The following is a 15,701-nucleotide window of genomic DNA, read 5'->3' as shown; positions in this document are numbered from 1 at the left end:
ATTTACTTGGGTCATTCAACCAATGAATATGAGACAGATTTTGACTGGTGCAAAATTACACTTTTGTCGTTTATTTTTAACCTTCTGGGTTTTTCACCTTTTTAATCATGTAAAGGTTTGCCAGTACCTTAGTGGAAATAAGTGATGCGTATGAGTGAGTAGAAATACTAACACCTGGTTGGAGGGAAGCTATAATTGGGGTTAGGGTGTAAGAGGTATCTACCCTATAGAGAATTTAGACCTTAGATCGTGTGGGAGCTTAGTTCACCAAATTAGGAGACCGTAGTTCACCAAATTAAGGATATTTTGTATCAAGGGATGGTAAATCCAGAGAATTCTTCAATCTGTGTCTTGTGCAAGGTACCTTTGAGTATGACGATATGTTTTTTAAGCTTCCAGGGAGTAAGTATCAGCTATAGTTATCTCTGCTGATTTGATACTCAGACCGCCAGCTGATGTTGAATCTCACTACTCAGACTCCCAACTGATGTGGCAACTCACTTCTTTTGTCTAGACAATACTTTGTACCTGTCCCTCAACAGATCTTTGACAGAGAAATTTAGGGTAAACTTAATTACCATCTTAATTTGCAAGTCTTCTGCTTTACGAATACATACTATTTTTAATCGAATTCTTAAACCAACAACGAGACCTTTGCTGTCAGTAAACAACAAATATGCACAGTACACAGTATACTGTTAACCCCTTTTTTTTCGCCTGACTGATATTTTCACGAGTTTTTGAATAAGCAGGTCAGAACGTGAACAAGAATGTTACAAAAGTTACTAATCTAATGATACAGTCATTGGAATACCCATCAAATTACAGATTTGAACAATATCTGAAAAGGACAGTTTCGGCAAAAATAAAGGGGTTTGCATTAACCAAACTTACGACCAACTGACACATCTATTTCAATAACATTTTCTTTATTTTTCAGAAAATATTTGTACTAATGATCAGTTTAGATATTTTTACTTTTTGAATGTATTGTTACCGATTGCATGATACTTCCTAATTCCCAATATTACCCCGGTTTCTATTCAAACCTAACCCTTTTTTTTTACCACAATTGTTCTCGTGCATAGCTAATTGTTAAAATGATGATAATATTGACTTCTTATATAGTGCTTTACCATGTTTTCCTGATCATAGCTAATTGTGTTGACAACTTTATTGTGTAATCACCTGTCACCCCTGTCAATTTCTTAACTGCGAATGCAACGGCGGTGGTTTAGCGGCCAAGAAAACACCACTAGCAGATAGCAGAGCTTTTAACAACCGGGCCAAGTATGTTAGATAAATCAATGACGGTGTTACAGGTGACTTTTAAAGAAGGCTATCGTGCTTCTACTTGTATTGTGTACCAAAAGCAGAATCGACCTGCGCAATTTGGCTATTTGAACTTATGGCAGACCTTTGACCCCACTTCTTCTGCAGAAGAGACGCAGCAAGAAGACTGCCAATTCAGAAAATTGCAGGAACATCTTAATGTTTAAGTAATGACGAGTCAAAACTTGTCTGAATTCTTTCCAAATATGTGGCAAGCACTGCTAAACATTTGCCTTTCATCTTTCAGATCTGTTGAGCGGAGATATCAAGATCAACTCAAGAGCCTGCAAGTCGAGGCAGAACGTGAAAACGAGAGGCACTTGGCAGAGATGGCCCAGCAACGCAAGAGTATGGAGAACGTGATAATTGGTCTCAAAGAAGAGGAGACACGCCTCAAGGATAAGGTCATTGAACTCAACGGGGTAAGACAGCTTAAATTACCTGTAGCGTACAGTCCAAGTCACAATTGACATCCTTCCTGCTCCGTGTCTGTTATGCTCAACCTGTGCACCAATGACGCACCAGTGACGGGCTTTCCTCTCTATGTTTCGCGTATATTACGTGCTGGGTAGCGCGTCAGTGGCGCGTCAATGAGGCAAACTAAGGGATGTCAATTGTGACTTGGACTGTAGTATAAATGGCAGCCATTTGATCAAGCTGAAGGTGAAGACAGAGCTTTTCCTAGGGCAAAAACATTATGCACTGTCTATATGTGAGGCAATGAGTTTGGTTGAAGATTTGACTGAGAAAGATAGGTGATTTGAGTATGAATCAAAACATCAGACTAGCTGTTCCAAGGAAGTTAAGAAAGCTGGATTGTGTCCAGATTAAATCGTACCCAAAAAAACAGATGTCAGGGTTTACCTTGCCATTTCTGTCAACATCTGAATAGGGGAATCGGGGCATAAAAGAGCTCTGTCTGCTGGGGACATGTACAATTTTGTTTAGAATCTAAAGTTTTCTTCATCCCTCTTCTTCTTCGTAGGACTTGGACAGGTTAGAAGCAGAGTTGCTTGATTCCACAGAGCGGCTGGCCGACACTGAACGGTTATGTTCGAAACAGCAGCGGGAGTTGGATGGGGTGGCTGCCCTTCATAGAAAGGTAAGCAGGATGATCCTAAAGGACAGATTTAAAAGACTCTGTGTGATTATAGTAGCAGTGACCTTTAGAACTGGGGTTTCATTGCCGGTTACTTCCTCTAGTAGTCCTTTACGCAACCAAAGCAATCATTGTGACTTGAAATATATCCCTGAAAATCCAAAATCTTAGATTAGTTCTGATTTCTTTATTCATTCCTGATAGCATTACATCAGATAGTGTTCAAATTTTAAGCAGCATAGTTTGAAATCCTTTATTTCTTCAGATGTATGTATGTACCATCTCTTTACGAGAAAGAAGAATTTTCGTTTCATTCATAGATAAGCATAGTTTCGTAGGGTGCACTGAGTTTAGCCTGTTAGTTTCAAATAATAATCGATTACCTGCCCGGCATTTTAGCTCGCGTCAGAAAATAAGGCCAAAGAGGAGATGAGAAAGGTGATGATTCTTATCATTCCCTAAAGGTGGCGCTTGGGTGAAACTGCTGAATCCTGGGCATAAGAATTTCCTTTTCTGGCAGTGCATGTAAATAAAATTGACACCCCCCTCGAAACCCAATTTTTACATTTTAAGTGTGATTTTATTAGCTTTTGTGTTTATGACGCTTGGCATATCTGTGCAGTTTTTTATATTGCTACAAATACCAACTTGTACGAGAAATGAAGGAATCCTCCAACTTTTTTAGGTTCTTTGAATGCCACAATAGCCCGTGTTTTATACCCAGCTTGATCTATCTGTCGCATTCTGCTGAAAAAAACTCATCACTGTGACTTTTTCTGGATTGCTCTTTTGACAAGGGTTTTGTCCTTTCTGGAGAATCAGGGTTCTGTTCTTCTACTACATGTATGGAAGATTTTCTCCTTTCATACGGAGGGGAACTTTCTATTCTTATGCTACTTGTATGGAAGATTTTCTCCTTTCATATGGAGGGGAACTTTCTATTCTTATGCTACATGTATGGAGGATTTTCTCCTTTCATATGGAGGGGAACTTTCTGTTCTTATACTTCATGTATGGAAGATTTACTCCTTTCATACGAAGGGGAACTTTCTATTCTTATGCTACATGTATGGAAGATTTCTCCTTTCATATGGACGGGAACTTTCTATTCTTATGCTACATGTATGGAAGATTTCTCCTTTCATACGGAGGGGAACTTTCTTGGCAAATGATTTTTTTGTTGACTTTGACATATATATAACTTTAGGCATGTTAGGTGAAGTCATATTCATATGTATAATCAGTCTAGATAAACAGTGTTTTTGCCAGATCCTACAAATAACTTTTACAATATTTGCTGGAAAAATATGTATCAAGGAGCAATATTTCAAAGGATTTAATATCCAAATTACTTTCAGAGTCATGGTTCAAAGTGTATAAACAAATCAGTACAGTGTTAACTCCTTTAATTCCTATTTGTGTGTTAAAAAACTAAGAACTTAAGCCTATTCTCTAAGAATGTATATGTGTTTCTGGCCTAAAGTTTTTGGCAAAATCAGTTCTGGAGTAAGCGGTGATATTTCCAGTCCTTTGCTTTATGATGTTAGGTGTTGAAGGATTTCAGTGTGGTGGGCAACAAGAGTCTGTGCATGACGTTTGGAGATGGGAATAACTTTCTCAACTGTGCCCCTGTACTCCATTTAACGAATGGAGTCTAGTTTCAAATTGATCAGTCTGGCTGTTCAGGCCTTACGTAGTATTATCTCTAATCATTCTGCAGCTTATTTTAGCGCTGTTTTCTGAGAATTTGAATTTGACTGCATATCTTCTGCTTCCTCAGATTGAAGATTTAGAATCAAACAAAGATTTGCTTACTCAAGAACAGCAAGAGTTCTATGCAGAGAAGATAGAGACTTATCAGCATGAAAACAAGGTAGGTGCGCGGGGAACAACTTCAAACCCCTCCCAAAAAACGTTGTTATCTTTTTTACACCCGTTTTAATATTTTGTCCTCAATATTGTATAGATCAAGAAAACTTGGGAGGACTTGGTGAGTTTAGATACAAAGGGTTCCGCGTCATTGCCTGGGTTTAACTTTTGATCGGTTTAATGGCTTCAATATGGGAAGCATGAATAGCGGATATTCGTCCGTATTTTAAGAGGGCAGTGGGGCCAAGCAAATCGCTTTTTTCGGGACAAGTTTAAGGGTAAACCACATTTGGTACTACATGATCAGTGTGCATGTTAAACCAATGCTTGTTACAGTATGAAGTCCTCTGGAAGAGCCAGGTGCAGGAATTGATTATGCTTGTTCAGGGAATTGCTTCAATGTTTGAGCAGTTGGTGATCATTCTAGGGGACTTTCGGGTAACCAAGGAAACAATACTTTTCATGTATTAGGTGTTGGTAAATGGGTCAAACTACACACCACACTAAAATAGTAAGTTAGATGGTCAGTTTGACTCTGGCCATTTTGGACAGAAGGCATCATCCTTTAGAAAACCTTGACAGAAATAAAGGCAGCTGTCCTAGAATATGCGCTCGCCTCAGAATTAGTCAGCATTCAAAGAGTTTACTGAGGGTGAGAGTCTCAATTCAAGTTCATAACACACCCCCTCACCTATCATAGAAATTCGAAAATCACCTGCAGTCGGTTTCTCGTGTCCCTATATTTGTATAGACCCCAGAAGAAATCAATCAAACCTCTTCACTCCTGTACTACACAGTATCATCCGCATAATTGTTTCAAATGCACATACCTAATGAAGTGGGTGAATTCATTGATACGCCTATTGTACATTACATGCATAGGCCCTGTGTGGCGTACGGTCCCAAATATTAGGTGTGTGCAGTAGTCGCCCATATTGTTCCGTAGCCGGATGACAAATTCAGGTATATCGTTGTTATATTTTCTCAGATTTTGGTTTATCTGAACATGATTTGGTGATACGCTTTGAAGAATTTAATTAACGTGTCAGGAAGTTTTTTCTTTATTAAAAGTTAGGTGATGGATCTGCAGGATGATATGCTTCATGATAGCTACTTCTGCTCTTTTGACTTAATCATTTTGCGCTATATTGGTTTTGATTTGTACACGGCATTGCATACGTTTCATGGTTTGAATCAACGAAGTTGTTTTATGGTTCCGAAAAGGTGTCCAAAGTAGTAAAGGGACGACGGTCCTGAAGATGGAAACGCCTGTGTACATAATATGTACATGAATGTACACATGGCATCCAACATGAAAGAAAGTCACTGTCTGATCTTGGTAGTGCATTTACACTACAAATGCATTGTGAACTGACATGACTTTTGAAATAATGCATGTACATACATGTACATCATGTATTACAGACAGGCATTTAGAACTTTGGCCCTTTTGCGGCCTTTTGGCCACCGACTTTCTGTGCTTGAATGAAAAGTACATTTGTATCTGTATTAGATAATGATAGGTACACTAGTAGTTAAGACCGTTTTTTCAAAGGGAAATTGGGAAAAGATCCAATAAGAATGTGAATAATATGACAATAGATTTTGCTTCTCTTATACTGTTCCTGTCTATAAGTTGTCATGAAAAAGAACAAAATTAATAGATATGGCAGTATCACATCCTGATTATTGGAAGATGCATAAATTCGTTGTAATTATTTCAGGAATTACGAGACAAGAACGACGAACTGACAATCGAAATCGAGAATCTCCACCAACATCTTCAATCGCAGAAACGACGACAAGCGAAAACTCAGAAAGCAGACGATCCAAGTGCCATGAGTCACAGGGAAACAGGTTAGTCAGGGTGTTCCTGAAAAAATTTTCATTTGGCTTTGAACTCCTTCCCAGCGATATGCTAAGTGATACTTCTGGGTATTTTAAAACCATTCAAAATGTCCGGTGATGCGTTTTTGCTATTAAATAGCGCTCCGCACTCGTGCTAAAAATAGCTCAGCGTGTACATTTACGTCTTGACGTTAAAATGACGTCAAACTCAGACAAAGTTGACATCATGTGTCTGTCGCTCAGTGCACAATTTTGTCTAACATTCGGGTAACCTGTGAATGTTACATTACGAGTTGGAGCGCTATTAACCCCCTACGCCCCACTTTTCCTAACCTGGAGTGTCAAGTTGATACTCACTGTTAAATAACTGAATTTGGAACCTTAGGAGGGCAGTCGCCCTCCATGAGCTGTATAAGAAATACCGGCTTACTGGACTTTGCGCAACGAAACGAAACGAGCGAAATGGGGGAGCGCCCATTATGTTTTACCCCGGTACTCTAGCCTAAAAATTTGTTCGGACCTCGATCGAAGAAGGTACGACAAACAATTAATTAATCAAACCCTTATGAGGTTCATTCATTTGAAGTAGAGAGGGTAACGTACATTGTATACACAAATCAAACACACACGCAGTGCTTGCATGCATTGCAGAGAACGACTTTTGAGTGATGACCCACACCCACCTAGGCAGCTGAAACACATGTCTTGTTGGACATGCCTACCGAATTTTACTAAATAAAAGCATAACTTCATCACACTTTTCGGGGTTGAAAATGTACTCACGTAAATTACCAAAATTACACGCCGAATTCGCACATGACCTGTTATTTCTCAAAGCTTGGAAGCTCAAATGTCTGAATGTAATGTATGCGCGTAATGTATACTCTCAGCAAGCGAATAGTTGTGATCGTCGGTTTTTGATACGAATCGTTTCCTGTATGGCCGTTACAAGCCGTTGTCTGAATATGGCGTGAACCTGTTTACCGTTCAATGCTGCTCCCTGTGACGCTGTGTACCCGCAAATGTTCAATGCAAAAAATGCTGGATAATGACTTACACGGCTTGTTCGCATCGTAAACATAGTGGTATTCGGGTAAACTGTCTTTGCGTTTGGCCTAATTTTACAACGATTACTCCCCATGTAACCACGATCTAGGATGGACAGGCTGTGTATTATGAATAGGAAAAGTCACCTAGGGACCGTTGCGTAGAATACTTTTTTGGCGAAATATTGCGCAAAGTCCAGTAAGCCAGAAATACCTATCCATCTGATCCTCGTGGTATGAACACCTACTATAACCAGTCTTGAAAACGTCACTTTTCATCATCATCATCATCATTATCGTCATCGTCATCATCATCATCATCATCATCATCATCCTGTACAGGGTCATTTCTGTAAAATTCATAAATTCATTTTCGAAAGTGAAATAGGCCTATGTCACTTTTAACTTAGTCTGAAATTTCATTTCATTGCATGCTGCCATAACTTTTCCTTCCAACATTTTAAAGCCTTATCCATAAATATTACAGAAAACTCCGATGAGGAGATCCCTCCCTCTATAGCGAGTGTAGACGGTTTAAGCTTTCGGGAAGAGGGTAAACATTATCATTTCATACTTCATGTGTTAACAGCTTTGGTTAAAATTTACAATCCCCGATTGGAAATTACACAGTTTGATCGCATTTAACTATAAATCCATTGAACAATGACAATTATTTCGTCAGTTGATCACCTTTTTTTCGGGCCATGATCGGGGATTGTAAACTGGTTCCTTAACTTTATGCACCCTTTGCAGTTCTTGTGTATTTCAGCACTAAGCACTATGCATCTTTTTTTCTGGGACGATCTATATAAGTTCACAGAAATTGTTTCTGATCATTCCATACCTATGTGTTACATGTAGCTTTTGAGTATCGCTTGCAGCACTAAGCACTATCCATATTTAATTTCTCTGGGACTCTCTGTAATTTTTGTTTGAAGATGTTTCATGACTTGACATTATGGGCAGGTCGCCATTATATCCACTGAAATTATCGTGGTCATTTATATTGGTTTAATGTCATTTGGCTTCCAATGTCAATATGTTCAAAGTTGTTGATAAGTTTGGAATTTGCTCCATATAGATCAAGAAAGCTTTATTTATTACTTTATTTATCATGACCAAGTTGAGTTATTTGCATTAAAAAAAAGGTAAAGCTTAAAAGTTGGGGTCAATACAGATAATCACACTTGTCATTGAAGTTTATTGAGTGGAGTATTAACAGTAAGTCGTTTACAATATTCAAATAGGGGAAAATTATCTAATATTTCATCAGAAGATGATTTGTACATATTGTATATATTTATGAGTTATATTCCTCAGTGCACATGCCTGTTGTCTGTTACTGCTTTTTAAGCTAGGAGCACTTGGAGTAAAATGTCTGCAAGAAAACATAGGTTCGTTATGCGGCCCGGAACTGTACAGTTCAGTGACAAGAAGTCAGTCAATTACCGTTGGCGAGATTTATCTGAAAAACACTTCACCTCTGCATGCTCCGAGCTTTTTGACACTATGCACATTCTCTAAAAGCTGGTTCAGTTTCACCACTTCAGGGTGAATGAAGTCTTTCTATCATCCTTCCTAAACAGAAGTGGCCACTGAATCATTTCTTGCTGGATTTCGTTCCTAGTCTGCACATAGCATCTCCTGGTCTTCCGATTTCCAATTATGAGCAGGCTGTATAACTACCAAATATACTTGGGGAGTTTTGCTTTTGTGGATTTTCCAAACAATCTCGCATGTAAAAATACAAATCGGTTAAAAATAGTCTTGATTGGTAAACTGAAAGCAATTTCCTTATCCGCTGAATACAAATAATGACAGCGTGATTATCGTTGCTGGGAACAATACCTTTCAAATCGATCTGCACAAACATTTGTGAGGCATTTGCTGGTGGCAATGAATTAAAGTAGGCTAATGGCCTTTCTGTCACAAGTCATAACAATGAATCCCTTATGTTTGTAGAAATGCTCAGTTCGAGGCTACGGGATGACATCGCCGTCATCAAGAGCGAACACGAGTACGAGATGGCCCAGTTACATCATCGGAACGCCCACGATCACAAGTCCGTCGAGGAGAAGTACAAGAAGGAGATTTACGACATCGAGAAGGCGCATAAGCATGAGAAAAATCGGTTGCTTCAGGACTTTCGGTTAGAAAAGGTAGGTACAGGTGCAGATACAGGGTGGTGCGCTCGAGGCGTGTGCTCCCCTGACTCGTAGGGTAGTGGTAACGAGAACCTCATAGCGCAGTGCGTAATGATTATTAAGCTGACACCTTCACCACTAGATCCCGACCTGTCTGGCAAGAAGCAGAAAACAAATGTGGGAAGCTATAATGAATTTGTTACGTGGGCCCGGGTGTTCAAAAGAGGTTTCAACTAACACTTGCATTAATTTAACAAGGCGCTAGGTCTAAGGGCTTAACAGGAGAAGGTGACGCCAGGTTAAGTCAGTGTTAGTGACAAACTGGGCCCTGGAAGAAAGATAACTCCTGGGTACTTTAAAATCCTTCAAAATGGAGATGTGTTTCTGGTTATAGCGCTCCACACCCGGGCAAAAAAAAGCTCAGAATGTATGTCTGATGATAAAATAGTGTCCCTTGCATATTTCAGGACCAGATGCTGGACGACTTTGAGCTACAGAAGGCAGACATTGAGTCAAAGCTGCGGCGGGATATGCTTGACTCCCACACTAGGGAGCTGGAGAAACACCAGAAGATCTTTCAGTCGGAAAAACACCAGCTTGAACTCAGGCATGTGGAGGAGAAGAATAAGACCGCAATGAAGTAAGATCATTACTTTCATACGCGTCTGTATGACTTGAGTTTGGCTTTATGAATAGTTGGTGTCCACAGGGTGACAGAGTGTAGTGCCGCTTGGGTTTCCCCAGGTCAGTTTGGCCAAAAAATATGGACATGTATGTATGCTTCGTCTCACAAACCATAGGAGGCCTCGCAACTTGAAGAACTTCCAAGAATAGCCCAGAGTGAGATCAAAGGGAATTTGGGGACGACAGCTAATATCACATATACAGTGGAATCTCCCTCAGCGGACACCTCTCTATTAAGGACAACCTCCCTGTTAGGACACTGCATTTGGTTCCGAATTTGTCATTTCCTTTGAATTCCACCTCTGTCATCAGGACACCTCTCAAGTAAGGACAGCATTTGTCAGTCTTAAAGGTTCTCCGTAATAGAGGGGTCTTACTATATATAGCAGCTGTGTTACAATCAGTGACTTCTTTCAGTAACAATCGATAAATTCTTTCATTTTAAGATTGATAGTATTGTGACAGATGTTGATTGTTATGATACACAACAAATGTTTTCCAGGTATAAGAAAGAATACGAAGACGAGCTTCAAATCCGATTGGACGGTTTAAAATCTGCCGTGAATCGCCAACGCGAGACGGACAGCAATGAAATGGGCCGTCAGCTGTCGGACATCGAGTTGCAAGGCCGCCTGCAGCAGGAGGAGATGAGTTTGCAGTTCAGCCGAGAGATGGCAGCGCTGAGGGATCGGTTTAACGAGGAGAAGGCAAGGCAGGCGGAACTGCACAGGATGGAGATACAGGAATATGAGGACATGTTTGAAAAGGTTGGTCAGTCATTCAAGTTATTTTCTGTTCCAGTGTTGAGTTTGTCGTGGTTCTTATGCCTCATTATCTTTTAGTAGCTCTGGGAGGGGTGGGGGTCCCTCATTTCTTCAGATACACTAGGATTGGTTTGTCATAGATAATTCTCAAAGGATTTCACTTTCATCCTTTGAACTGAGCATTCTTCCCACTGGACGTCTCTTCCCAGATGAGCTACAAGATCTCTACCAAGGGGAACCCAATGAGTTACTGTGTAATCTCATGTAGACTTGAGATGTCACAACATAAGTAGTTTGAACCAGCTTTTAAAGAAATGGCTTAGATGATGAATCGACTTGAACTTCAGAAAACCTTTTTCCCTGTTGAAGGTCTTTCCTGGATGCTGTTCTTCAGTTCCAAATTTTTAAAGATTTGAACACAGATTACTGTTCTTAGTCCAAATACACCATTATGTTGCGAATACTTTTTCTCCAGGGTGAAGAGGCCCTCAAAGGGAAACTCCGCGAAGACTTCAACGTAATCATCGACACGGTCAAGGAAGATATCAGGCGGGAAGAGAAGATCAAACTGATGGATGAACATCGGCGGGAAAAAGATCGTCTGATTGAGACACATGAAATGGAGCAGGCCAGACTTTGTAAGGTTCTAATCGTTGTGTTCTAACATCTTCATTTTATCATCCCTAGACAGTTTTTTTCATTCCTCCTTCTGTGTTTTCTAAATTCACAGAATACTTGCAAGAGTTTGCCTTGGGAAAATAAAGAGAGGGATCAGTTTATGTGCCTCTATATTTCTGCAATTCGCAAAAATTTTTGAAAAAGTAAAATGCAAAGCACAGAAAATGAGCCTAAATGGCACTGAGAGATAATGGAAGAAATTGATGTTCTCCCATTTCACGAAAGGCAGACGAGAGTGAAATGAACAACCAGTCCGTCGCAACCTGCTGAGCTCAGAGTGACATATGCCTGGTTTGCTGTGACGGTTACATCTAAGTGCTGCCACCTGTCTATATCTTGGGGAATCAATTACTAATGTACTCAATCAAGTTAGGACCTTGGTACAAACATTTTCAATTTTAATCATTGACTCGTCGTAACATTTCAGCTGAACACACAAGTAAGTTGCTCCAGTCTCTCAACATGTTGCATGGCTTCTGCTCAATTACATGGTCTCATGTTTGCACTCTGAACTCTTCCGGGATTACGCTGTGTCCAAATGATGATCTGAATGGCTTAATTTGCTTTCGTAACACAAGCAAAAGGCCTGATTCCACTGGAGCATTTTCCTACTGCGGTCACTGCCTCGAAGAACCTCACTCATAGCCTCTCTGGAGAATATAACCTCCAAGTGCAAAGCGATTGCTGAAGAAAATGCCTCAGAAAACCTGCATGTAGGTCAATAGATGCCAACCATGCAAGTTGGTAATTTGACTTACCAAATGTCGACTGTAACATAATTTTCCCTCAACGATGACCATGCCAGGAAATGCTCCAGTGATATCAGGCATTAAGACCCTGTAATTGAAAGACCCTTTTGGTGGAAATTTAAAAATGTTGTCGAAAACAATATCAGCTTTACTGCTGATCAAGGACTCAGTTTGTGATGTATTTCAGATTTTCATTTGACGTCTGCTTCATCCAAGAAGGGTTCCATTTTAATATTTGGGATGTCGTCCCCCTCAATGATGGCCTATTGTCTCATCAAAGTGTCTTCATTTTTTCAATCATTAACATGTCTTCAGTAGTTGGTGAAATTTTCACTACTGCTATGTGGTGTTTGAAGGAATAAAAATTGTAATTCCTTGTCGGTGGTGTTTGTGGCATTATTTTGCCACTATGTGGGTTCAAGATCTTTCATATCTGAACCACCTTCTGTCTTCAACTTGTTGACATTCTTGGTAAAGGTGCACATTCTGTTCTGTCTTCTAATATTGTCGGGTCACATTTTAATCGACAAAACATCTTAACCTTTGCACAAAATAATCGAAAATATTCGATGAAAAGTTTGTAGAATTTGTTAGAAACATTTCTCCACAACCTGAAAATGCATGAGGGCACTCTGCCAGTTTCACACTCTACAGCTAAACAGCTTAACAGCAAACGAGCGATTTTTGTTGCTATGACCTATGACAAGTATTGCTGCAATGAGCAAGAAAAGAATTGCAATATTACTGGTAAAACGGGTTATCACTGGGTCTGAAACCAATTGCTGTTTGCAATTCTTGTCCAGTACCTGCATTGATCCCAGAGATGAGAAATTTTCTTGCACGCAATCATGATTGCAGGTCATAGCAACAAATATCGCAAGTTTCCAGGATGCTTTAAACAACTGTCACAGGCTGTGCTCTGAGACCTTGGCTATCAATTTCTGCGTTGCTGACAACAACATCAAGGATTTTCTCGGCCTTTGCTGAGCTTCAATAATCTGGCCAAGTAATCAAAATGAAAACTAACAACAACAAAATGCTATTCAGAATTATGTTTTGTGCTAAATTACTAATATACCCTAGTTTCACCGATACAAGACCTTTTCTGAATATTCAAGTGTTGGGTGAAATTGTGCTTTTGATCAGATTAAGAAGGGTCAATTAGGATAGAAAACGGATTGTCGACACCAAGTTGTCCGATAGTCAGGACATTCTGTTCTAGCTTTGCCTTTGTGTCGACTTCTTCATAGTTAATAAAGTGGTCTTATATCAGTGAAACTAGAGTAAGTGCACACTACATCAACACATAAGGTAAAGAAAAAAAGTTAGAAGCTGATTATCTCTGGCTGTAGTGTTCCGGATTCTGGACAAGTTTTCTGTTTCTCATGTTCAGTCTTTGAAAAATTTTGTTGGAAAATTTTACTTTTGAGAGTGCACTGCATGTGTTATGTATGCGCACTTGGCCTTTCATCAAGAAAGATTATGTTTGTGTGTCTTCAGTGTGTGTTTGTCTCCTGTATTTTGTTAGTTGTATGTCGTTATGAAATCTGTGTCATTCAGGAATTTCTTTTCCCCATAGGTCACCATCAGGAAGAGAATGGTTTGTGCCCGTTGTTCCTATACACTGTATTTCTGACTAACCTGCCAACTTCAAACTTCATCACCAGGTCAAAATGATAAGGCTGAGGTTTGAAGTTTTGGCACCATCTTTTTCAGCTAAATTGGACGATACTTTATCATTGGTGAAAGATTCCAGAGCTTTAAAACTATGATGTTCCTTCTGGAATTCTATTTGACCTATTCCCGTCATAACCATGTTTCTATTCAGGGCAGTATTTCACTTTTGGGTCCTGGAGGGGCAGTAGGCTCTCTGGGGAAGGTTAGAACACCACCTTTTGCCCGATGGCTGGGGGTATTTGCCTTTTGCCCCCCTTGCTAAATACGGCCCTGCTATTGTCTATTTCTCCGATCTTGCTCAACAAGAGGATACCGTATCTTGTCTTTCAAACCCTTAAAACTAAATAATCAAAAGGAGAAAAGCATCTTTCTATCAGTTTATTACTGATAGGGCAAACTTGGATGGGAAAATGGTCTCTCATGTGTACCCGTCGGTCTCCCCAGGCCCTAACCATGTGTTCTGTCAAACTCTCAATACATGTTCCTTCTTTTTCTTGTGCTTCTAAAGCACAAACAGATCACTCGCTCACCGGCTTAACCCGAGGTAAACAAGAAGACCATGTTATATCACGTTACTCGTTACGTTACACGTTACTCGTTACGTTACACGTTACTCACTATGTTCATATGAAAGTTTGCACTGTTCAATGCACCTCGTGCCGACTTACCAGCGGTGTACGCCAGTCCTAAAGTCTTCTCCTTATAGGATGGATGTACGCATTAACCTGGTAGATTGGCATGACGCACCTCGTTAGTATATCACTTGATCAGGAGGGTAGTCACGATATTCAAATCTTGCAACCATTCAAATTTTATAGTGTATTTTATACCGAAACACCTTGGTTACAATGAACCACAGTTTACAGAGTATTGTGCGCTATGTGTCCACTGTGCCTCGTTTTGACTGCAGTGGTTACGGTTAGGCAACCATGACCGCTTGGATTGGTGCAAAATATGGCAGCAGTCAAAAAGCAGTGAGAATTACCTGTCAGTGTTTAGTTTTAGGTGTCTTAGAATAGAAATTGATACTGAACTGGAGGTATTTTTTGTCTCACCAAACACTGTGTTTGGTATCGTTAATAGAAATCCAATTATACACAATGCCTTAGTGCAGTTATCGTGCATGCAACTTTGCTGAAAATTGGTATGTATAGTATTTGTATATGTGTCTACACAACGGCAATGTTGACATTTCTATCCAGTACGTATTTACGAAATTGGAAATTTTCAAATTCAATTACAAATTTCAAATTAGCAATGATCCCTATTTATCATTCCCTCACAATATACCTTTAATTAATTGAATGGGTGTCGTCTGTTGATGTCAAAAAAGAATAAGCCATTTACTTGAATGGGTGTCAACCGTTAATGACATTCTAGGACTAGCATCTGTCCCGTTATCAATACACGATTATCGATCTGTAACATCCGTCATCTCGTGTAATGAACACAATTTCTTGTTGCTTTCCGTTCTGTTGATTCATGCAGCGACATCTGTTAGGCCTACTATAGGCCAGGGTGGAGAAAAGCCAATGGTTAGTCAGCCACTTGTACACTCATAATGTATGCTACGCCTAATGGAGTAGTTGATATTTGTCAATATCACCATCATGTGCATGCATGAGTATTATTTTCATCATGGCTAGAACTCGAGTGTTGTGGAATTGAATCCGTTCCAAAATTAACAATCTGTTGATTAAGTTTTAATATAAGGTTGGTAGGCCCTTATTTACAGTATACCTTGATCCGTCCCGGGGAAAGTTTAATTCATATTGGTTGCTTGCTTCATTCTTTTGTTTCTATCGAGCAAT

The 15,701-nt window shown here is 39.7% G+C and overlaps 1 protein-coding gene across 29 annotated transcripts in view; it reads left to right on the top strand.

Moving 5' to 3' along the window:
• LOC135485652 (ninein-like protein) overlaps positions 1 to 15,701 on the top strand; it is a 78,515-nt gene that overhangs the window by 29,174 nt on the left and 33,640 nt on the right. For 23 of the 29 annotated variants that reach the window (XR_010446593.1, XM_064767945.1, XM_064767949.1 and 20 more), the window contains 12 exons: positions 116 to 154; positions 1,580 to 1,754; positions 2,318 to 2,434; positions 2,831 to 2,869; positions 4,212 to 4,304; positions 6,025 to 6,157; positions 7,682 to 7,747; positions 9,157 to 9,353; positions 9,806 to 9,978; positions 10,525 to 10,789; positions 11,262 to 11,424; positions 11,892 to 11,903. Coding sequence is in view for 28 of the 29 variants with exons in the window: in XM_064767945.1 (XP_064624015.1) it covers positions 116 to 154; positions 1,580 to 1,754; positions 2,318 to 2,434; positions 2,831 to 2,869; positions 4,212 to 4,304; positions 6,025 to 6,157; positions 7,682 to 7,747; positions 9,157 to 9,353; positions 9,806 to 9,978; positions 10,525 to 10,789; positions 11,262 to 11,424; positions 11,892 to 11,903 (1,472 nt within the window). In the remaining variant the exon portion in view is untranslated. Of the gene's footprint in view, positions 1 to 115; positions 155 to 1,579; positions 1,755 to 2,317; positions 2,435 to 2,830; positions 2,870 to 4,211; positions 4,305 to 4,397; positions 4,422 to 6,024; positions 6,158 to 7,681; positions 7,748 to 9,156; positions 9,354 to 9,805; positions 9,979 to 10,524; positions 10,790 to 11,261; positions 11,425 to 11,891; positions 11,904 to 15,701 lie in introns of all 29 variants that reach the window. The other 6 variants (XM_064767955.1, XM_064767946.1, XM_064767951.1 and 3 more) reach the window with 5 other exon arrangements.

This window comes from Lineus longissimus, chromosome 3 (genome assembly GCF_910592395.1).
Source record: "Lineus longissimus chromosome 3, tnLinLong1.2, whole genome shotgun sequence".
In the NCBI taxonomy this organism is placed as follows: domain Eukaryota; kingdom Metazoa; phylum Nemertea; class Pilidiophora; order Heteronemertea; family Lineidae; genus Lineus; species Lineus longissimus.
Note: the sequence above shows the minus strand (reverse complement) of the source record. Positions and strands in the feature narration are given on the sequence as shown.